General features: G+C 35.1%; 1 protein-coding gene across 1 annotated transcript; it reads left to right on the forward strand.

Moving 5' to 3' along the window:
- Nucleotides 1–11,464: 11,464 nt before the first annotated feature.
- On the forward strand, nt 11,465–12,592 carry LOC127839544 (uncharacterized). The gene is made up of 3 exons (XM_052367935.1): nt 11,465–11,575; nt 11,888–12,093; nt 12,456–12,592. Exons 1-3 carry the CDS (start codon nt 11,478–11,480, stop codon nt 12,590–12,592), a joined length of 441 nt encoding a protein of 146 aa, XP_052223895.1. The 5' UTR covers nt 11,465–11,477.
- Nucleotides 12,593–24,424: the final 11,832 nt, after the last annotated feature.

A 24,424-nucleotide genomic window follows, 5' to 3' on the forward strand; every position in this document is an offset into this window, starting at 1 on the left:
GACCCTACACTATTTGCAATTTTGATCTGACCCCTGGGTCAAAATTTATGGTGGTTGCGGTGGGGCAGGTTCAGAGATTTTCACTCATTTTGCTAACAACATGCGGCGAACTTTTTACCCAGGAGTCAGATCAAAATTCCAAATAGTGTACCGTCGCACCTATGAAGGCGCCCCGCCCACATAGACCACGCCCACCCACATTTTTTTTAACATAACTTCTTCATTTATTCACCAAACATGCGGCGTGGGGATACGCGTCGGCCGCGGCCGCACCCTTTCTAGTTTTAATCTAGTTTGATGCTCTTTTTTAATAAGAAACACATCTTATGAATAGAAAATACATCTCATGTGACGTGTGTGAACGAAAGGCGTAAATTCCTTTGTGCTTTTTGTGTATGTTCCCTACCGAATTCAACGAGAATAAAACCCATACAATTAATTATCTAGAAAATAATGTAATCATAATACTCGCATATATTCATATTAAAACAGAACTAAACTATCATCGACTAATTCTAATTAACAATGAATTCATAATATATATTACAATATGCATTATGGGCGTCCGAAATGATTCAGAATTTATCAAATATGTTAAAAGTACAATTAATTATAGAACGTTCACTTTGGTAAGACATGTTACCAACAAAGAATACAGATACACATAAACGGATACAACTTTTCCATATAGGAACAATCCTCATTGATATGTATTCCCATGCAAAAAAATAGTTTTGTAAGACATCCCCGTTGTTGTCATCCCAAACACATTTCATTATGATATTGTAAAATACATCGCCTCGCAAATGTGTCAGGTCGTCAAGAATATTTTAGTTTTACCCAACCCACTTGTTTGTCTTATATATCACATGTATTGATCATATTCACATCAAATATAATATCTCATTATTCCTAGTCACGTTGTTGTGTATAAATGTAGTTTTCATGATGATAACATCTAAACTGCGTATCAGGTACACATTTGTTTTCGTTATTTTTCACGTATTTAATATCTTTAACATTAAATGCATTATATTTCAAAAACTTTTCTGTATTTAAAAATCATTTTTTATACATTGATTAAATTCATTAAGCTAACCAAAATTTTGAAAATTTTATGTTGTTTATTTCATTTGTGAAATTACGGCCATATGGCGGCCATCATGGATTTAGACCATATGGAAACACACATTTTCGTGGTAACAAAAAATGTTTTAGCCAAGACAATTAGCACATTTAAATTAAACCTCAATGTCATGCACCGTTCCCCGTTTCTACTAGTGCTCAATGAGTGAGATAAACATGCCCTTTGTTGATAGACGATCTTTTTGTTCTTTAATTTTACTATTATTAGGAAGAAACATGTATTTTATGTTTTAAACCGATGTACATGCAACTGAAAGTATAAAAAGATTCACATACATAGACATAACAAGCTACTTTGGGCTAGTATATCTCAAACTATTTCAACATGCACATTTGTTATTAACACCACCCATTTGTCTTGTCTTATATATCACAATAATGGATAACACAGTTATTTTTTGTACTGATTGTTCGTGTATAATATCATTTTTACATTAATTGAATGTATTATGTTTCACCAAAAATTCATAAGAATAATATGTAATCAATTTGTGAAATTAAAAGCTGACCAATAACGTGAAAATTATATGTGTATTTGTCATTGTGCAAAAAAAGTGGTTTTTCTATGGTTTTTTTGCGGCCATTTTTGTATTTAAACGCCATTGACACAAAATGTTTTTCGGAACACAAATTTTCTGTTAGTCACGACAATGTCGAACATATTCAGCATTTATAAAAAATCCAATCAAGCATCGTAGGCACCCGTTTGTATTATACTACTAGTTAAGAACTACTAGTTCTGCTCTGCTTTTCCTTTTGTTATTTGCCCAGTCAAGCAACAAACAGTCCTTCGCTAAACTGCCTTGTCGAGGTTTTACCCTGCAATACATGTCTGCCTTGCCATGCCCTGTGATATTCTACTAGCCATGAAATACCAACCATGCATACAGTGTCTTTTCCTATCCTTTCCTGCCACACGTACCTGTTTTAAAAAAGCATCAATATATTTCAAAGAGAGATAATCGAATTTGTTTTGAGCTATTGTTATTTTTATAACAATGTTGCACATAACTACTTTGGTCCACGATATGAATATGTTAGATATATTTGGAATTGATAGGCATATTACATGATATCACCAGATGGTAACTCCGAATATCCTCCATCATTAAGAACAGCAAAATGATTAAGAGGTTACTTTTTATTATAATACCATGACTTACGGAGTTGTATTTACTGAGCAGTTGTAATTGGTTTTAGCATCCCCTCAGTAGGAATGGCCGTACGATCAAGTTAGTAAATATTACGTTAGCTTTAATGACATCTCTGGCTTAAACGATGTCTCAATGTTCTGTGGCCTCGCTGTTCTCTCGCTGCCTAAGTGGCCTACGTGTTCATCCCTAATTCAGCTGGTCGGATAACTTGTTCAAGCCCTTTGAAGATACTACCATTTTCACACATAATTCATTAAGTCTTTAGATAAATTACTTTTACATTTAAGCATTGTTTCCATCAGCGTACGATTGTATGTTATTTTGCGTATTACAACATTTGTGAACGTTTTGTGCAAATTTCGTGTCACTAACCGGTAATTGTTGCAAGTGTGCGTAAACAATAACATTTCTGGTAGTTAATGTCTACATATAACATGTCCAACATCTATATCAGTAGGTTCCCTTCTTGTGAATAAATTCAATGTCAAACTGTTGTATTGATTTTTAATTATATTCTACCGCGGTGGTGCAGTAAACAACAGCTCATTTGTTTTAGTTGCGCGTGTAGGCATTCACGATTAATAAGTGCTTACCAAATATGTATTTTTTTAATCTCAGACCACCAAACAATATCGTTAGCATGTTTTCATTCAGGCCATCTTGCGTATCCGTATCTCTAGGGAGAATTGACACAAAATTAAAAAATATATACATATTCGGCTACACGATTATGTGTCAAAATGTCGGGAACCTATAAAGCGTGAAAAAACAAATTAATCTTGTACCCTCATCTGAACACCCAAATGGGTTAATACCCCCTGGTCGACGATATTCCAGCCTAATCAAACCGGCTAACCCAAGAAAGGTTCGACTTCTGGTCCCTAAAATTATAAAACTTGTCTTTGGATGTAATATACGCAGTGGAATTAACAGGCTAGGTTTTGGTAATTAAAGGGGAAATATTTCAAGGCAATGTTACCCCCACAATATCGGCATGTTTGGAAAGTTTGTGGAGATCGCACACAATAATTTTGTGGATTAGACCCTCGCTTATGGAGTAATGGCATTTGCGCACCCAAGCCCTTAACCGTTCGTTAAGCGTTGGATAGTTATTTCGGTACTCCGTGGTGTTATTTGCTAGACCCCTTTTATTTGGTTACCAGGTGCACGGTGTGAACATCTACAATTCCCAGAGAGTTATAAGTGGGTAATTGTTATGGGCCTTTTTGGAATAAGTTATTTGTGTTTATTGTGTATTATTATTTATTAATATTTCCTGAAATATAATCGAATTTCCAACAACTCAATACTTTTTTAATAGCCGAAAAAAGAACGGCCACCCTTCCCCTCGATTCACTTTTTAGCGACGGCTAATTTTCAAAAAAGGTAAGGCTTCTGTAAATGAAGTATTCTCAAAAAAATAGTATTCATGTATCTGTATACAATATGCACTCAAAATCAACGAATATTTCGCAAAATATTACGTTAAAAATGTTAACACATAAACAATATGTATTCCTTATAGAAATAGCCAAAATTTGAACGCTTAATGTGGTATGTTAACATATTTAAGAGATCCAAAATATTGTTTTTATTTTTTGTGGCACAATATATTCCATTTTAATTTCCCAAAACGATATATATTCATATGACACACGAACACTAACTTGGTACATGAACTTGTGTTGAATACATTGCCCCGCAAAAAAACAATATATACATATAAACAAAATAGAACATTATGTAATCTGTTAAATCTTTTGTAGTAATAAACTGTATATTGCTACTTCTTGTGTTTCCCGCGGCAGAAGCCCAGAGGTATTTTAAAATGCGATTAGTCCGGTGATGAAAAGAATACTACAAACTAATCATGTTCAGAAAGCATGAATAGTGATGAGTCTCAAACTGTGTCAAACGTAAACCTCATTTGTATGAAAACAAACACTTTTTAAAGTAGGGCTGCACAGGAACCACAATTGTGTTTACTTATCTTTCCGAAACTTAAATTCTTAATCCGAATCTTGGTTTGGATCCTCATGTATGCTTCAGGAGAAGAAAGTAAACCATAATAAATTGTTTACGGCAACTCAAAAAGATTTAGGACTTCAACTGAAATTTCTAGTCACACTCTGACTGTTCTGATTTATAATAGTCACGCAAGTGATTTACAAAGATATCACAATACCAGTCTAAAACACCTTCATTTTTAAACAGTGTTAAGCCGTACATGAGCTTGTTCACTGGTTTTCATTTTTGTGAAAATTGTCAGTAAATACATTTGCTAAAATACTATAACATTTGGATAGGTGTATGATAATTTCAATAACAAAGAAAAAACAAAATTCAAAAGGATGCCTGTATGGTGATTTGAACTCGGGACTTCTAGAAGCAAAACCTGATGATTTATAATTAGACCACGCAGGCCTTTGAATTTAAAAGGAAATTTATTTTGTTTATCTATTTTAGTAATTCATGTTTGATCTAAATTATCGATGATTTTGAAATAATATTATTAGTAATCCTATTTTGCAAAAAGTTTATCAAACAATTTGTTCCGGAATATTATTAGCAATATTTACCTTAGATCAATATATCATATCCATTAACGATGTCAGAAATAAGAAAGGTAAACGAACTTAACGAAACTATGTCCACGTGTTTACTTACGAGGTCAGAACGATTGTACCGATGTGCATTACTGAACACACACGCCGCCTGCATCATGTTAATTTGCTAGTGAAGATAGACGGACGATTATTACCTTTATTTTTTAGTAAGGTCTTGAATATGTTGTAACCGCGGGAAAAAAACACACCCATCATAAAAATTGTATAATTGCTTTTATTGTCCGTATTGTTTGCCTATAGTTTCTTTACGGTCTGTATGGATTTTGCTAAAAGAAAATTAGCACTATTTTCTCGACATGAGATACAACGAGTTGACCTTCCAGAACCTGGTTATATCGATATCATTCATTTTTAAGAATAACGATACGAGGTCTTGTGCAAAGACGACAGTTACACGATACCTACTGGTAAAGGAGGGGACGCTGTTATTAAAATGGTGGAGTGTTTGTTAAAAGAACAGGGGAAAAACAACGACTTATTGTGTCAAGACAATACCGATGAGAACCACAATGTGTTCACCAATTACGCTACTCCTTGTTCTATTTGTAAGCACCCGTCCACAGTAGGCGATAGGAAAAACAATAAATCCGCGGCATCACAACCATGTCAATGGGAAAATAATATAATCTGCCTGCAATAAATACAACTTGAACACAACATGTGCGAAAAGTGTCGTCGCAGTTTAGCATGTGCAGTCCGCAAATGCCGATCAGAGCCGACAATTTACGATTAAACGTGATTGTCGCTAAGAAGAAACTTCCTTTAAACAAAATATTAGATAAAAGGCGAAAGTGTCGTTACTGTCTACACTGTGCGCACTGCTCAGGCTAATCCGGGAGACACTTTACGCAAATGTTTTAACCCCATTTTTCCAGAGCGAGGCTCAATAATTTATATACAAATGGATATTAATTTAATTTAAGTGTTAGGTGCACCAGATCTGACAAGTCTGTGGTAATATAACCACTCTCTGATTTTATATACACTTCGAATTCCCTCAAATCTTACCATTTTAAAAGTAGGTCATGTGCTAAATCCAGCCTTAACTCCCAACCGTTTTTGTTGTTTTCTTCTAGACATTTTAGCAGCGGCTGTTCGACGCCGTGGAAAATGTTCTCCTAGCATACATTTAAATAGATGTAAAGAGCGTCTTGCCCCTTTCTAAACTGAGCATATTCGATCGCGTAAAATCTCCAGAACGCCACGTTCCAAAGCCCAAGTATACACACCGAAAAACTCAAATGCGCATTAAAATATATATATTGGATACTCCATTTAAAAGGCAATACGTTTGTCCCTTTTAATATGCAAAAATAATAATGCCTTAAATGTCTTTAAAATTGTTATGCAATGTGATTTCAAAGGCGTTCATATTAATTTCTTTTTTACAATACGACACTTTAATTCCACCATAACAGCATGTGTAAATGTCATGGTGGACTTGTTCACAGTATAATAAGTTGATCATTATCAAAATAATAGATGAAAAACGTATGTATATATTGTTTTTACATAAACGAGATTACATTCCTGACAAACAACATATAGAAAATTAATAGTTCTATAATTTAAATTCATTAATGGAAATCTCTAAAAATAATCAAGTAATTTTCTCGAAAATTTAGAAAAACGTGGAGTGCTTACATAGCGTCCATGTTTCGCAAAAGAAAGGCATGTCTGTGTGGCGCAATGAACAAGTTCCTTTAAATGTGTTTTTAAATCAATTAACAAAGTATTAAATCTGTTTTCAAAGAGAAGCAACTGCTAATGTAATTGCAGTGGTGTTTTCGAAGTTGTATCCCATTATTTACATTCGAATTATAAAAGTGGAAAATTAACGGTATATTGACAAGTACTGGATGAAAATGTTTTCTTTATTTTGAGGTTTTGCACTAACCTTAGTAAAACTGTAAGAATAGTAAAGTGAAACAACGTATGCCGTCTATAACAAATAATTTGTTTTTAATCGCGGTATTACAATTATGTGTATACAGTACCACAATTTAAGTCGGCGATTTAAGACCCATTTGAATTACAGATATTTAACGGTGTAGTTAACCAATATGTGGGTGTAAATAACCATGACCTAACTTTAGGCATCCAGACGATGTGTTGTATTGACAGAAAACGATGAGAGACGGACAAAAGGCAATCACAAAAAATACCATGAGCACGTAGTTTCCAGGTATGCTTAAATAACATACAAAACAGAAATATATGTTTGATAAACCCACATGACTCTGATTTGTAATGGCTATCCCAATTTCGAAGAAAATGCCAAAATTAGTTTGTGAGGGGTCGTAATGATCATTGGCAACCACTGTGTATATGTTACATATATGGTTTGAGTAATTCTATGTCTAAATAGCGTCAATGTGAATGACGAGTGATAACGTTTAATATGAATGCATCCGGGATGGTCATAAACAGTGCAAGTGTGCGGTAACAGACAATAGATAAAAACTGTTTTGCCAATAATTGCCTGTTTCAATAATTGCCCATATGTGTTCAAGATCAAAGTGAGATAGGGTAACATTTACGGATAATGAATGGCCTTAATCAACACATGTGTAAACATCAAAGGGTTGTAGCAACTTATTAGGGTCCTACACGAAACTTCCAAATCTACTGAACCGTTCATGGATGGAGAGACGAGAGAAGCACTATATGCATGTTTTATAAACAATCCAGGGAGCTAAAATCTTGATTTTTATCGTCCTTATCTTAGGATTGAACAAATACCTGAATAGAAGAACAGATGAGCAAGGATAATGTTCATCAACTATTTAAACACATGACTCTGCTTCTAAAGAAACTTCAAACATGACAAATATAAAATATAAAATAAATCACACAATTTTATTTAGAATAATGTATTTGTCAAACAATGATCTTCATAATAATCTGTATCTTAGTATACTCATACATTGTTGTATGCAATATAAAGTCAATATGTATTCGAAGCACATAATAGCAATAACTAAGTTTCAAATGAAAAACAAAAAAATACTAGAGGAATTTTATAATAAACAACACTAGAACGAAACTATGAACACTTAACAAAATAGGACACGTTTAAAACAATAAAATACAGGGAACGACGGAGAGAATGCATTTATATGGCTGTGACTGTATACGCCGTTCATATATTTGTGAAACTCATCTTAGTGAACAAGTTTCTTCAATATGTATAGATGTGCATTATGCCTTAGCTTTCGATATCAACTAAGGACATTCTGTGTTATCACCTGACCCATTTGAAACCAAGATTTAAACAAAAATTATAGTACGAACACTTGAAGCTTATCAAGTACAAACAACACATTCCTGTATGCATTTATTTAACGTTACTGTAACTACTGCTTTTATCTTCTTTTGCGTACTCACCGCTTTTATTTAGTCACATCGCTTTCCTACGGAATTCCGTTAGTGCCATCGTGGTTACACATTAAATTCATGAGGGCGACAATGCGAAAGTGCGATAGTACGATGGCGGCAATGCGATAGTACGATGGCGACAAGGCGATAGTACAATGGCGACAATTCGACAACGCGATAGTACGATGGCGACAATGAGAAACTCATCGTACTGTCGTCATCGTTTTATCGCATTGTCGCCATCGTATTGTCGCACTGTCGCATTGTCGCCATCGTACTGTCGCATGGTAGCACTGTCGCCATCGTATTGTCGCACTGTCGCCATCGTATTGTCGCACTGTCGTCATCGCATTATCGCTCTATCGCATTGTCGCATTGTCGCCATCGAACTATCGCATTTGGCGACTATCGCCTTCCGGTACACACACTTTTCTTATTGCATAAACAAAATAGATAACTTTATAAAGATGTACTTTGAAAGAGGTTTAAGTTATAATGAAATCAAATTCTTATTTAGTTATAGAATGGGTATTGATGTAAGGTATGCTGAACTGCAAAGTATTTTTAAAAGTGGCTCCATCAAGGAAAAAACGATGTGCGCATGTGTACCGGAAGGCGATAGACGACAATTCTATAGAACGATAACGCGATAGTACGATGGCGACAGTACGATATGACTATCGCATTGTCGCCATCGTACTATCGCGTTGTCGTACTGTCGTCATCGTATTTTCGCATTGTAGTCATCGTTTTATCGCACTGTCGCCATCGTATTGTCGCACTGTCGCATTGTCGTCATCGTACTGTCGCATTGTCGCATTGTCGCATTGTCGCCATCGTACTATCGCATGTCGCCATCGTGCGAACGCATTGTCGCCATCGTACTATCGCATTGCCGCCATCGTACTATCGCACTATCGCATTGTCACCCTCTGGATTGTGACGTATGTTAAGGATAGGTATTGATTACTACGGTGTTCCGCATATGCCATTAGTGTGTTTTATACAAATAATACATTCAATGATACAATTGCACGATGACAAAAGAACGCAGTTAAGATGGTGCCATCAAGTCATTATCGTCGTGACAATCGGCCTACAGTCATTGCACCGTTGTCATTGTGTAATCGTTTTCTTTATTAATTATTCAAGATGAACAGTTAAATGTATGGCGATATAACGAAAGGATACTTAAATTTCAAAATGGCACGATGACGATGATATGACGTTACGATAATATAACGCATAATTGCCATCATGTTGTTAATGTCTGCCTTGTGCCTCCAATGTCATCCTGACATTGTTCAATCGAATCGTGGTACTATAGTCATCGCTTCATCGTACCAACACCATCATTCAATCTTCATCGTACCATCATGTCACATCATGACAAATCATCGTGGCATAGTGTTCGGTTAATCGAACCATCAGCATCGAACCCTCATGTAATCATCACCATGCCATCATACCCGTACCATCGTGGTTTGGATTTATGTTCACGATTGTTATGACACTAACGGAACACAATATATAATGCATTTTGATTTCGCAGTAGGATGAATCATAAAAAATAATTTAAATACCGTTATTGTTCTAAGTGTTTTGATAAAATAATAGATGTTCTTTTCTAGTACACAAATTTAGATGCACGAATATATTCTCATAAGACAGAAACAATACATCTAGAGATTTTCTGAAAATAAACCTATGACATTAACGTTAGGGTTATATCTTTGTATAATGTCATTAGCCGAACCTTATCGATCAATGGCAGCCTTCGCGTTTGAATACCATTAAGTTTTGGTTAATTTATTATATTGCAATGAATTTAAACTGATGTAATATGTTTGATTTTTATTTACGTAACGGTAAAACAATATGAACTTTGACAACGTAGTACAAAGAAAAGCATTTAAGATACTGTAGCATTAATCTTAAGTTATTAAATTCAACTACAATTAAGTATGCAAGGAATTATCTTGTTGTTGCTCTTTAATAGTTGTCTTCAATATATCAAATATAAAGGGAGGTACAATTTGAGCCGATTTCGCCACACAGAAACATTTCGACGGGTATTTTATCTTAAGTACTGTTTTGTTAGTGGGCTTTATCGACAAAACAGTTCTGTTCACTAGTATCAAAGTAACATAATTGGCAAATATTGACAAAAACACTGTTTAAAATAAATTAAGTATATCTTACTTGTTCTTTACACAATGCTTTCAACGTATTACTACTTTAATTAAGATATAGCTTGAAAACATGGTTTATAGCAAGAACAAAACATAACATGTTTATTGTTCACAAAGTATATACTTTATATAATGATATAAAAAGAAAACTTTTTAAAAATTATCAGCTTCCAATAATAAAGGGTTATAATAATACATATATTGGGATTCTCTAAATTACAAGTGATTAGTTGTTATTGATGGTACAAATACAAATAATATTAATAAAATAATATTATTAGTAATAATTTAATATCATAAAATGGTAATAATCATAGTCGTAATAAAAAGAGACGATCGCAAATAGTTATGATGACGTCTATCACCATGATCATCATAATAATTATAGTAATCGTATTTATCCTTATAAATGATATCTCAAAAAGCATCATATTGTAAATAAAGTAGTTAATAAGATATTTGTACCTAGCTAAAATGTTCATTGAGAAGACTTAACAAATAAGGATGTGTGCGACCGTGTATGTGCGCTTTTGTGTTCCATAGCACGCGCAGATCTGAGGTGGACTAGAAACAAAGATGTGTTTTTAAAGTATGACATTTAAGTCCGAAAATTCCATTTGATCGTTTTACCTCGGGATTTAGATCAAAGTACATGTCTTCGACCGATTTGTCCATATAGTCAAATTAAGCAACTACAACGGTTCACAAACCATCAATATTGTTGTAAAACCTTAAGCGATGTATTATTGTATAAACGCAAACTCGTAAATGCAACTGTTTCAACATGTTAAGTCATTAAACTAATGGAAAAATCGTATTCAAAATGATGAATGACATAAAGAATTATTTTGGCATAAATACATTTGGCTAAAAAATACTTTGTCTGATAACTAGAGTAACTACGGTGTATTTACGTGTATAAAGAATATTTAACTGTACTTGATTTATACATCTAAACATCATTTGATATAGACGCAGCTATGATCAGGATTAAGTGCTTATACGGTCTGTTCGCAATCTCCGGGGCTTTTATGTTTGATAGATATCCTTGTGACCTCGAGCCTCTCAACGGTGACTCGTACGTATTTTCTGATTTGTTTCAAAATAATTTTCTCAACTGTTTTACGTCAATATGTTTGCTATGCATATTACAGTAAGTCTATGAACTGTTATCTTGAAGTATATTTGTTGTTATCTTGCAACGTTAATAACGTCTAAATCGTTAGTTGATGAATGCGTACATGGTCCGTAATCATATTTTGAAGTTATTGGTGTTTTCCATTTTATGTTAAATAATAAGCTTTACACTACAATCTATTGAATCAAATTCTTTACACAAAACAATGGTTTTAAAAAGTTACATGTTAATGAATCCCTATGATTCCAACAGGAATACAGAAATACCCGTCCCAAAGACTTGTACGAATGGTACATCGTTATGGAACTACCCGAGGGGTCACGTAGTCCTGCTTTTCGAGGACTATGGGAGGACAACAGCGGTATGCCTGTATGACGACGATGGTTATTCATTCAACATCTATGACATCACTCCGGGTCATCACATGGCGCATATGCTGGTTCTTGAAAGGCAAAGCGGTAAGGATAGCATGTACAATATATTTTGGAAATATTCCGTATAATATATGTATTGAAGTAGCTGAAATAGAATTATATATAAGAACCGCACTCTGAAAACAAGGGTAAATGCATGTGCGTAAAGTGTCGTCCAGATTAACATGTTGAGTCAGCAAAGGCTAGCAAGGCAAATTACTTTCTGCCTTTATTTTTAGTTAAAAGATACCTCCTTCAAAAGAAAAAAACCCACAAAAGCAGAAAGTGTCGTACCTGAAGAGCCTGTGCGGGCATCACATATTATCTGGGAAGGTACTTTAAGCTCATGCATTTAGGCCCGGTTGGCAAAAACAAGGCTCATATAATTATCCATATTTTCTCTGCAGACAGGAGGATGTGTACGGCCCCGTCCACTGGACAACCTGTGAAGATACGCGTAGACGCAACAGAGAGGAATGCGTATCAGGGGACTTTCAAGTTCTTCCTCGAGTTTATGGTAAGCAAAAGCACTGTGAATAAGTAATTTGGCCTAATTATGCGAATAATGGGCTTAATGCATGTGCATTTCGCACAAGCTTATCGGGGAAGACACTTTCCGCGTTGACTGTACTTAAGTTAAGAAGACACTTCACTTAAACGTAAAGTGTCGTCCCTGATTAGTTTGTTTAGACTACACATGCTTATATGGACGACACTTTACGCACATGCATAAAGCTCCGTTTTTTCAGAACTCGATCCATTTAGATTTAGAATGGCTATTACCCGCTATTACAAATAACTCAGCACTGTAACTTGATTTTAACGTAGCATATCCTCATATTAATAATACATAATGATGTTTTTGTTTTCATCTTTTGAATTAATAGTATTAGTGTCCTTTTTTATGTAAATTGATGCACACAATTTATCATGATACACATTTAAAAAAAGCTTTGTCGCTATCTCGAGTTGCCATTGTTAATTTGTAACTTACTAATGTTCCTTCGTAGCAATAATACAAGATTCATATTTAAGAAATAGAAAACCTCATTAAGGGCCCTAGGGAAGCCCCAAATTGTATATGCGGCTGAGGTCCATGTACTATTTGGGTCTGTCTGGCTAGTCACAATTCTGCGATTGGGCCTGAAGTTAGGTTTTCTATTTCTTATATAATACCGAACATTTTTTGCAGATAAATGTCAACAGAAATAAAAATAAATAAAACAATATAAATTTCATCAATTTTTATCAGTTACTAGTAATAATAATACGAATTTTTTGTAAACAAAGGAAACAGTACTCGAAAAATCTTTGCGTTGTAAAACTTGCACAAATGTTACAAATAACTAACATTTTAACGGGTACTATTAGATGCGCGCGTAGTAGAAGTAGTAGTTGTAGTAGTAGTAGTAGTAGTAATAAACGTAGTAGTAGTAGTAGTAGTAGAAGAAGTAGTAGTAGAAGTAGTAGTAGTAGTAGTAGTAGTAGTAGTAGTAGTAGTAGTAGTAGTAGTAGTAGTAGTAGTAGTAGTAGTAGTAGTAGTAGTAGTAGTAGTAGATGTAGTAGTTGTAGTAGTAGTTGTAGTAGCAGTAGTAGTAGTTGTTGTTGTAGTAGTAGTATGAGTTGTAGTAGTAGTAGTAGTAGTAGTAGTAGTAGTAGTAGTAGTAGTAGTAGTAGTAGTAGTAGCAGTAGTAGTAGTTGTTGTTGTTGTAGTCGTAGTAGTAGTAGTAGAAGTAGTAGTAGTAGTAGTAGTAGTAGTAGTAGTAGTAGTAGTAGTAGTAGTAGTAGTAGTAGTAGTAGTAGTAGTAGTAGTAGTAGTAGTAGTAGTAGTAGTAGTAGTAGTAGTAGAAGAAGTAGTAGTTGTAGTAGTAGTAGTAGTAGTAGTAGTAGTAGTTGTTGTTGTAGTAGTAGTAGTAGTAGTAGTAGTAGTAGTAGTAGTAGTAGTAGTAGTAGTAGTAGAAGTAGTAGTAGTAGTAGTAGTAGTAGTAGTAGTAGTAGTAGTAGTAGTAGTAGTAGTAGTAGTAGTAGTAGTAGTAGTAGTAGTAGTAGTAGTAGTAGTAGAAGTAGTAGAAGTAGTAAAAGTAGTAGAATTAGTAGTAGGGGAGGAGAAGGAGCACCTGCAGCAGCAGCAGTTATAGTAAAATAATATTTGTAGAATTTGATTTGTTTTGAATAGAAGACAGTATTGCGATAAAAGCAGAAATTCTAGCGTGCTTATTGCACCATCGAAACACATTTTAATAGATATTAAATCAAAATTGAAGTTATTGCAATGTAGATGCTGTCTGAAATTCATGAAATAGTCAATTAAAACCAGTTAGCGGAAATTCTCCAACAATATATAGCCAATTAATTTCGTTTTCACTTATTCCGGAATTTTGAACAACAAAAGTTCTCGCACCATATAATTATTATTTCTATGAAATATGTACATTTAGTAAAAGCTGATATTTTTGTTCTCTATTAACATGGGATAATTATTTGCCCTTATGGCGCAATTTACTTCAAATGTACTCTCGTCGTTATCATAGAAATTGCGATTTATTAATTTCTTTTTAATAATATTTTTATGAGTCTGGGCTGGCTTGATGGAAATTGAAAATTCGATATTTGCTATTTGTATATGGTTTTGGATATGTAAAGATAAGCCAGGGTATTGAAATAAAAAAAATAAACATATAATTCCAACGACTTTTAAACAGCGTGCACCTGTTTGTTGTACACAAAATTGCAATATAATGAATTCAGCTGTCAAAATTGTATATTTAAACCACAAGTTCGGGTAACAAAGTAATATATGAAAATAAAATATTATATACCACCTCAGTTAACCGATGAAAATCGTGTTTTAGACTGCAAATTTCAATTTTTTTTTATTTTAATGTATATTATGATATTCGATTCAGATACTTATGCACAATGAATAGAGCTGGTCCTCGAAACATGCCGTTTTTAATGTAATGGACTCTAATTAGAAAACCACAATAAAACATTTAACATCCCGCGTTATGTATCGTTATTTAAAGTAATTATAACCACAGTGTGTCATTTTTATACGTGGATATTTAACATCCTCGTTGCTTATTGATGGATTAACAGTTTCAGTTTCAGTTTATTGGCAAAATCAGCAAATACATGCCTTTGGCCACATAATAAGCAAATATACATAAAGATGACCACACAAATAAAATACTTAACACAAAGCATTACACATAAATGGATAATTTAATGAATACGTGAATACATAATTGGTTTCAACGTTAACAAGAAGCAATAGAGTAGCTAGCTAGCAAGGTCATCAATTCTTTTTAACATAGCATTATAAATACATTTGGAAATAATTCTTAATGTTCTAGAGTTAGTACTGGACATCATAGATGTGAACTTGTTGACAGTGTAAAACGACTGGTTAACATTATACTTAATTATTAAATCTTGATTAAGCGTACATATACATAAGACGTGATATTCTATTTCAAACATGTTACTGTTGCACAGTTTGCATGTCCTGTTTTATCTAGGAATGTGATTTTATCTACCAGTTTCAATTTCAAAAGAATGAGCGCTTAGTCTAAATCTTGTTAGAGCTTTTGTATGACAATCATTAACAACACAATCAATATATTTTTCAAATGTATAATCCTTTTTAAATTTAACATAATAATATAATTTACTTTGCGAATTTATCATATCATACCATGACTGGACGTATTGATCTCGAAGACGTTGTTTAAGTTTTGGATAATGTTCTGTTATGTAAACATGTTCATGCAATAAATAACTAAAGCCTAAATTGTCTATAAGGTCTTCGATAGCTTTTGACCAGCATAGTTTTACATTAGTGTTTATAAACGTGTTATCTGTTATATTCGTATCGTATAGATCGTATAAGTGAGTTTGGTGAATTAATTACTTTGCACCAGAATCTCTTGATATATAATAGATAATGGAAAACGTCCTAGTTCGCCTAAGACGGCTGCATTTGATGTCTGTTGACGTACACCTAATATGTATTTACAAAATTTGAGATGTATTTTATTAACCTCATTGTTTTTATAGACCCCCCCCCAACTTCACAACCGTATGTAATTATGGGTACAACAGGACTGTCTAAAAGTAACAGTTTTGTTTTTACATCAAGTTTTACTCTACTAAATATAGACAAAAGGTGATTATATGTCTTTAAGGCTTGCTCATTCAGGGTTTTGACAGCGTCATTGAGTGAACCATTATAATTAAATTTGATACCAAGGTAAGTAAATTTGTCAACAATTTCAATTATTTCATTATTCATAATTTATTGATCATAGATAATTATTTCTAGTTTTCTTCTTTTAGAATATACACATTTTAGTCTTTTTAACATTTATTTTTAGACCCCATTTTCGAGAGTACGTATATATACAATTCAACTGGGTTTGTAAGCTATAAGGATATGTTGTAAATAACGCTATATCATCAGCAAATAATAACATATGCAAAGATAGTCTGTCTATTCCTGACAAGTGAGTTTCTCTAAATCTAAACTATCAATTATATCACTTATACAAAGTATAAATAGGAGAGGACAAAGAGGCTCTTCTTGTTTGACCCCTAAAGAAATATATAAAAAATGCGAAAAGGAATTGTTATCAGTATCTTTAACACAGGATTTGACATTTTGATAGATTGACTTAATCATATTGAGCATTTTACAACCTACACCCGACTGAACTAATTTTACCAACAATGCGTCATGGATGACCGTGTCGAATGCTTTTTCATTATCTATAAATGCTATATCTATATTATTTGCTAAGACGTTTTGGAAAATAGAAGGAAGTGTGAACATGCAGTCAACCGTACTACGGTTATCTCTAAATCCAAATTGAACATCATTAAATATGTTTTCACTTTCACACCACTTATTAATGCGATTACGGAAGATTAATGAAAATATTTTTGACATTATGTTTACCAAAGTGATGCCTCTATTATTCTTGTCCCCTTTGTTATATATTGGAACAATGGCGCCTTTTGTCCATGGCTCTGGATAAATTCCTGTGTTAAAAATATACTAGAAAATATGTACACGATATGGTGAAATAAAATTCTTGCAGTCAATGAAAAAGTCTGCAACATTTCCTGTAATATCACTGCTTTTATGTCTTGTCATAAAAGAAATCACTTTAATTACTTCATCAGTTGACAAAGGACAATCTAAACACTCAATATAATTATACTCCATCAGCTTAGTCCTGAAATCTGCCCTCGCGAAAGCAATTGTCGGTGGGCATTGCAGACATGTTTTTAAAGTAATTCATAAATTCATCCACATTAATTATATTTTTCTCAGATTTATTTTTGCTATATTTTTAATATACTTCCAGAACTAACGTGAGTTAGATTAGCTCAAGCGCATAATGAGTGTTTTATTTCATACAATACTTACCTGATATTACAATAAGGATTTCCTTTTTCTTAGTCCGCATTTTACACTACTCCGGTTTATCCGGAGAATACACCTGATGCTTTTTCTGCGCATGCGCAGGTGTACTTCCGATTATACCACATGTTATTCAGTTTTCCTTTTTCGGCGAAACAGTTCGCATCGTTGTTTTAAAGATTTAAGTTTAAAGTTGTTTAAAGTTCAGGATAGTAAAAAGTTATTTTCTCGTAAGAGGGGATAGTCATTATGTCTGAAGTCGGTGAATTTTCGGACGATGGAACAAACCTGTCGCCTGTGTCGGAGAGTTTCGACGAGTCATTGGCGAACAATATCATGAAAATGGCGTCTGATACAAAGTCAGAGCACGTGAGAAAGAAAAAGAGAAAATCTAAATATTCTCTGTTAGAAGCTAAGTTCGATAGACTGGAGGGATTAGTTACGCGTGTGTTAGGCAAGGTGGCCAGTTCTCCACCGCATGCACAGATCCATGCAGAGACAAACTCTGATGGTCGGAAACGGCTTGCACCATGCCATACAGAGACAAACTCTGAAAGTCGGAAACGGCATGCACCATGCCATACAGAGACAAACTCTGATAATCATGTACGTTTGCAAGATGACGTTTTATCTATTTTGGCGGACGCCGATTCGGACGATAGCTATTCGGATACGGTGGATAATGGTGAAAATCTCGCTGAGACCACAAAACAGTGTCTCTTTGAAATGTTTGGCGAGGATGCATTGGTAAAGCATAAACCTTTGAAGGAAGGCATTTGTTTGGATGACTCGCAATTGAAGGTTCTAAACACGAGTTTTAGGTGTGATCAGCCTAATTTTTTAACGGCCTTCAATGAGGAGTCAGTTGACATGTTCCCAGTGGATGAATCATGTGAAAAAACGCTCAAAGTGTCATCTTTAGATGAGTTGGTGGACGGATGCTTAACAAAACGTTATGGGCAAAAGGCTTCCTTTGCGAAGAACAAAGGCAAAGTGCTATTTACACAGCCATGCAAAATGGTGGACAAGATCTGTTTCAAAGGTCAGCATGCAGCTCGTATGGGTATTGTTATGCAATGTTACCTACAGCAAGGACTTGGTAGCCTTCTCACTTCAGTGCAAACCCAGGACTTGGATAAAGAAACCATAGTGCAAAAGGTGAAGGATGTGTTCGCCATTTCAACAAAAGTGCTTGACCAGCTAGGGCGGACCGGTGCTTTTCATCACATTGCCAGGAGAGCAGTTGCCATGACTGACACTGGGCTATATGAACAATATGACAATTTGCAATTTTCCAATTTACCTTTGTCAGGTGACGGTGTGTTTGGGCCTGGACTTGAGCCTTTGTTGAAGGCCAGAAAAGAAAAGAAGAAACAGGTCGATGACTTGATCCCGGATGTGAGGCGTCCAAAACGGAAATTTCCATCTGATTTTGACACCGCAAAAAGACCACGTTTTGAGTCATATGGCAAACCAGCGACATCCACAATTCCCCAGACCTCTGGAACCAATTGGAATAATTTTCGTATCCCAAAGGTCCAGTACAGGAGTCGTTTTGAAGACCCGTCGTCCAGTAGAGGCTGCCCTAGATCGTCCAGTAGAGGTTTCTCACGACGACAGGGGCTCAGGCAGTCTTATGGGCGTGGGAACACTGACAAACCCACAGACAAATGACAAGGTCAGTATACATGTAAACAAATCAGAGATACCTGTTGGAGGGAGATTGACTCACTTTTTAGGGGCATGGCAAAAAATAACTACAGACCAATGGGTTTTGGACATTATAGAAAAGGGTCACAAGCTGGAATTCAATCAAATTCCCATTTTCAAGGGCATAAAACATACAGTGGTTCCCAAAAAACATCACTATTTAATTCTAAAAGAAATAGAGAATCTTTTGGAAAAAAATGTTATAGAAAAAGTTCCTCAGTCTCAAATGTACGAAGGTTTATACAGTACGCTGTTTCTAGTGCCAAAAAAGACTGGGGAAATGAGGCCTGTAGTCAATCTAAAATCTCTAAACCGGTATCTCAGAAAACAGCACTTCAAAATGGAAACAATTGCTCAAGTCTTGAACTTAGTCGAGATAGGAGATTGGGCTGTGACGATAGATCTAAAAGATGCATATCACCATATCATGATACACAAAAGTCATCGCAAGTATCTAAGATTTTGTGTACAAGGAGTAGCTTACCAGTTTCGGGCTCTCTGTTTTGGTCCCTCAACAGCTCCCAGGACATTCGTAAAAGTCAGTTCTGTGGTAGTAGCTCATCTGAGAAAACTGGGTCTGAGATTATCCAATTATCTGGGCGATTGGCTATGCCTACACAAAATTCGCGCTGTTTTTTACAAAACTTATCCACAGCTCTCAACCTCTTGTCTCAACTAGGTTGGATTGTAAACATAGAGAAATCTCAGTTAGTCCCATGTCAGACCATTACATATTTAGGAAGCCTGTTCAGTCTGCAGGAGGGTCTTGTTTTTCCCACTCAAGTAAGACAAAAAAGCTTAAAGTTGGCTGTGACCAAAATTTTATCAGGAAATTTAACGGCCAGAGATTACATGGTTCTTCTGGGTATGATAGCCTCGTGTCTAGAACTGATACCCAATGCAAAATTGTTTATGAGACCTATACAACTTCATCTTTTAGAGCACTGGAATCCAAAGTACATGTCTATGAACTTTATAGTGAACATTACTCCACAGCTTGCTCAGCATTTGAATTGGTGGTTACAGGATCAGAACATAGCCAAGGGCAGATTTTTCAGCAAAATGTCTTTTCCAGTAACTTTAACCACAGATGCAAGCAAGAAGTGGGGATGGGGTGGTCATGTAAACAATTTCAATTGCCAGGGTCAGTGGTCTGTTCAAGACAAGAGAATGCATATCAATTGTCTGGAGATGAAGACAGTGAGTTTATGTTTAAGGCATTTCCTATCACGCTTGAAGAGACACAATGTACTGATCAGATCGGACAATACCACTGTTTGTCAATATATAAATCGTCAGGGGGGGACAAAGTCTGTCCAGTTGTGTCATCTAACTATGGAACTATGGGAGTTGGCCTTGAAACACAAAATCAATTTGAAAGCGGTTCACATTTTGGGGTCTCGAAATTTCCGAGCAGATGCACTAAGTTGATACAGAATAAGTCCCTCAGAATGGTCTCTGAACAGTTCAGTGGTTTGGAAAATTTTCAATCTATGGGGTCAACCTCAGTTGGATCTTTTTGCAACATTGGAGAACAAAAAAACTCCTCTGTTTTGTTCATGGCTTCCCCACACGCAAGCTTTTGCTCTGGATGCTCTGTCAATAATGTGGCAGAATATGTTTGTGTATGCATTTCCACCAATTCAGTTGTTACCCAGAGTTCTGTCTCATTTACAAGAGTCTCAGTGTACAATGATCTTGATTGCCCCTTTATGGCCGAGACAACAGTGGTATCCGACACTATTGAGTCTGTTGATAGCATGCCCAATCAAATTGCCTCCCCTGAAAGACCTGTTAACTCAATACAAGGGTCTGGTCAGTCATCCAGAACCGCAGGCTCTGGAGTTGACTGCATGGCTGTTATCGACAGAAGTTTCTCTACAAAAGGGTTTTCAAAAGACACTAGATCCTTACTTGCCAAATCTTGGAGGAAAGGTACACAAAGGGATTACACATCAAAATTTAGACAATTCAATAGCTGGTGTAATAAACAACAGATTGATCCATATTCAGCATCTGTAGTGCATTGTGCAGATTTTCTGACATTTTTGTTTAACAATGGATTTAAATACAGAACCATTAATGGATATAGATCCATGTTGTCGGCAGTAATTGCTCCTTTTGATAATATACCTATAGGCCAACATCCTTACGTTATCAGACTGCTGAGAGGCGTGTTTAATGAACGTCCACCCATGCGTAGATTGGTTCCAGAATGGGATCTTTTGTCTGTTTTAGCTTGCCTGAAGAGACCACCTTTTGAACCCATGCGAGCGGCGTCCTTGAAGTATGTCACCTGGAAAGCCTGTTTTCTGTTGGCGATTACAACATTTAGGAGGTGTAGTGATTTGCAGTCTCTTAGTCTTGGAGAAGGGTTAGTAAATGTTCAAAAACATGGGGTTACGTTTTTGAGAACTGGTTTGTCCAAAACTTATAGGCCTAATCATCAGAGTAACACTATTTTTGTGCCTCATTTTCCTAGTGACAAATTGTTGGATCCTAAGAGGGCACTTACATATTACTTGAAGCATACAGAAAAATATAGATGTGTCAGTGAAAGAGACATTGTGAAATTGTTTTTGGCAATTAATAAACCTCATCATCCTGTGACTCCAGTAACAATATCGAGATGGTTAGTGTCCATTATCAAATTTTCTCACAAGACTGTGAATAAACATTCAGGAAAGGTGACTGGACATTCTACAAGAAGTGTTGGACCCTCTTGGGCTTTATTCAAGGGCGCATCTCTCAAGCAGGTTCTAGAGGCAGCAGATTGGTCAAGGGAGACCACTTTTACAAAGCATTATTTGAATCTTGTGAATTTTAACTTTTTAAATGCTTAGGTAAGCATGATGTATCACAGAGTTTTCCACAGGTGCGCTTATTCGGCGGACTGCAATATCGAAACGATGAGGAGGATATAACTTCAAAGGAGCAGTTTTTAATACAAACATGTGTAAAATAGGAGGGTTGTGACTGTTAATTCTGGTATATATTTGTTTAGACTACAAGCGAATAGTCACCACTGTCACCAAGAAATTGTTTAGTGGAAAAAAGGGAAAGAAAGTGTTACAGTCATTAAACTGGTAAGTTTATATACTTGCTTTATTTTACAAAATAATACCCACCTCCTGGGATATTGCTAGTTAATCTAGAAAATCCTTATTGTAATATCAGGTAAGTATTGTATGAAATAAAAATGTAAAATTTGTATACAAATTGTAGTTTTATGAATAAATACTTACCTGATATTACAGGTTTCCCGCCCTCCTCCCCTCATATTATTTTGTCTATCCTTGCGAACAGTTTCGCCGAAAAGGAAGACTGAATAACATGTGGTATAATCGGAAGTACACCTGCGCATGCGCAGAAAAAGCATCAGGTGTATTCTCCGGATAAACCGGAGTAGTGTAAAATGCGGACTAAGAAAAAGGAAATCCTTATTGTAATATCAGGTAAGTATTTATTCATAAAACTACAATTTGTATACAAATTTTACATTTTTTCTTTATTATAATGTGCAGTCTAAACTTTGCGCTGCAAACAACAATACTCACTTCTAGCCTTTAAAAATGTAACCCGGTTAACATCATTATTAACTAAAGTAAATAGTCTTTTGCATTCATTAAATTTAGATTTGGCTAACTTACAATCAGTATTAAACCATTTAGATTTTTTAACAGGAAGTGAGCTACTTTTCGACGTAAATGATTTGCCATGTATAGAATAAGACAACTCATAAATAAGGTCAGACATCCTATCAATACAGGAATTTAAATCAATGTCATTGTTCAAAAAAGACTGAAGAACATTATTGAAACAATCAGTTTTTGAAGCTAATTTCTCATTTAAATCAGATTGGTTGTTAGCATCCCATACCATTTTTTCGGATTGTAGACATTCATCGGGACCAGATAGACCAGTAAAATTCATACTAAATTCAATAAGGCAATGGTCCGAAAATTAGGATAAGTCATGAACAGTCATAACATTATAGAATGGAAATATATCATAACTCGCGATTACAAAGTCAACAACGCTAGCACCAAATGTGCTTCTATTTAAATCGTAGCAAGTGAAACGACCCGGCTCAATTCTACCGTTAACTATACAAACACTACATTCGTTACACAAGTTCAATAATTCGTTACCAAACCCGTTCGAAATATCATTCTTGGAGTTCCGGAACGGTAAACTATTTACATCAAAGTCCTCCACTGGCAGATTAATAAATCGCTGTAAATCAATATTTTCAACTAAGTCTTACCTTTGACCCACTCGCGCATTTAAATCGCCAGTTACAACAACATCGCCGACCTGTTTATATTTCCGTATAAGATTTGAAATATATTCAAAGAAATCATACTCAAAGAGTCGGAAATAAGTTGATTTATATAGGTTCGAATCTGCGGGTGGGATATAGCAATGGATGTGGATTATCGGCCGTGTATGACTGGTTATTGATCAACAGCCTGTCGTAGATCAAGGATGAGCGTTTATCTTCGCGGCGTGCTTGTAACATATATGGTATGAGCTTCTTCCGACGTTCTTAGATTTAGCGTGGGAATTGGTCACTGACGCGCTTGTCGACTTTGCATGAAGGGTCCATCACTTTTTGTTTAACAGTCAATGTGTCCTTGGTGGATTAACAACTTAAATAAAAACACCTTATTACGTCTTTAAAACATGCCTTGCTTAAAAAAAAGAAATTACCTAATTGTTGCGTTTATGGTATTACAGTAGGAAAAATAGTATCGCAACTATCCATTACAATATGTCCTTTTTGTATATAACGCTTAGATACAGCACAGCTCACGCAAAACCAACAAAATCCGCGGCGTCTTTTGTTTTCGAAATTACTCCGCATCCACAACGAGTATTCCCTATAATTCACGGAGTTACGCCGCGTCTGTTTCTGCCGCGGATAGATTGATTTGCCGAAAAAAAATACATATGTTTACTTCTGCGTGATTGTGTAAACCTTTGGTCAGCTTCTCTGCATACGGAACTTTATACATAATGATTTTGTAAGTCATTATAACCATATCAATGAACCTTACACAGTTTAATCCCGAACATGATCTCGGAAACAAGATTTGCTTGAAACATCGAAAATAACATATTGAGTATCATAAGATTTGCGAAAATCCATATGAGAACCAAACAACTGTTCACATAGAAAACAAATATAAATAATGTTGACAATTTTAATAAAAACTTATATTCGTTTATATTTAAAAA

Source organism: Dreissena polymorpha, chromosome 7 (genome assembly GCF_020536995.1).
Source record: "Dreissena polymorpha isolate Duluth1 chromosome 7, UMN_Dpol_1.0, whole genome shotgun sequence".
NCBI classification, from domain to species: domain Eukaryota; kingdom Metazoa; phylum Mollusca; class Bivalvia; order Myida; family Dreissenidae; genus Dreissena; species Dreissena polymorpha.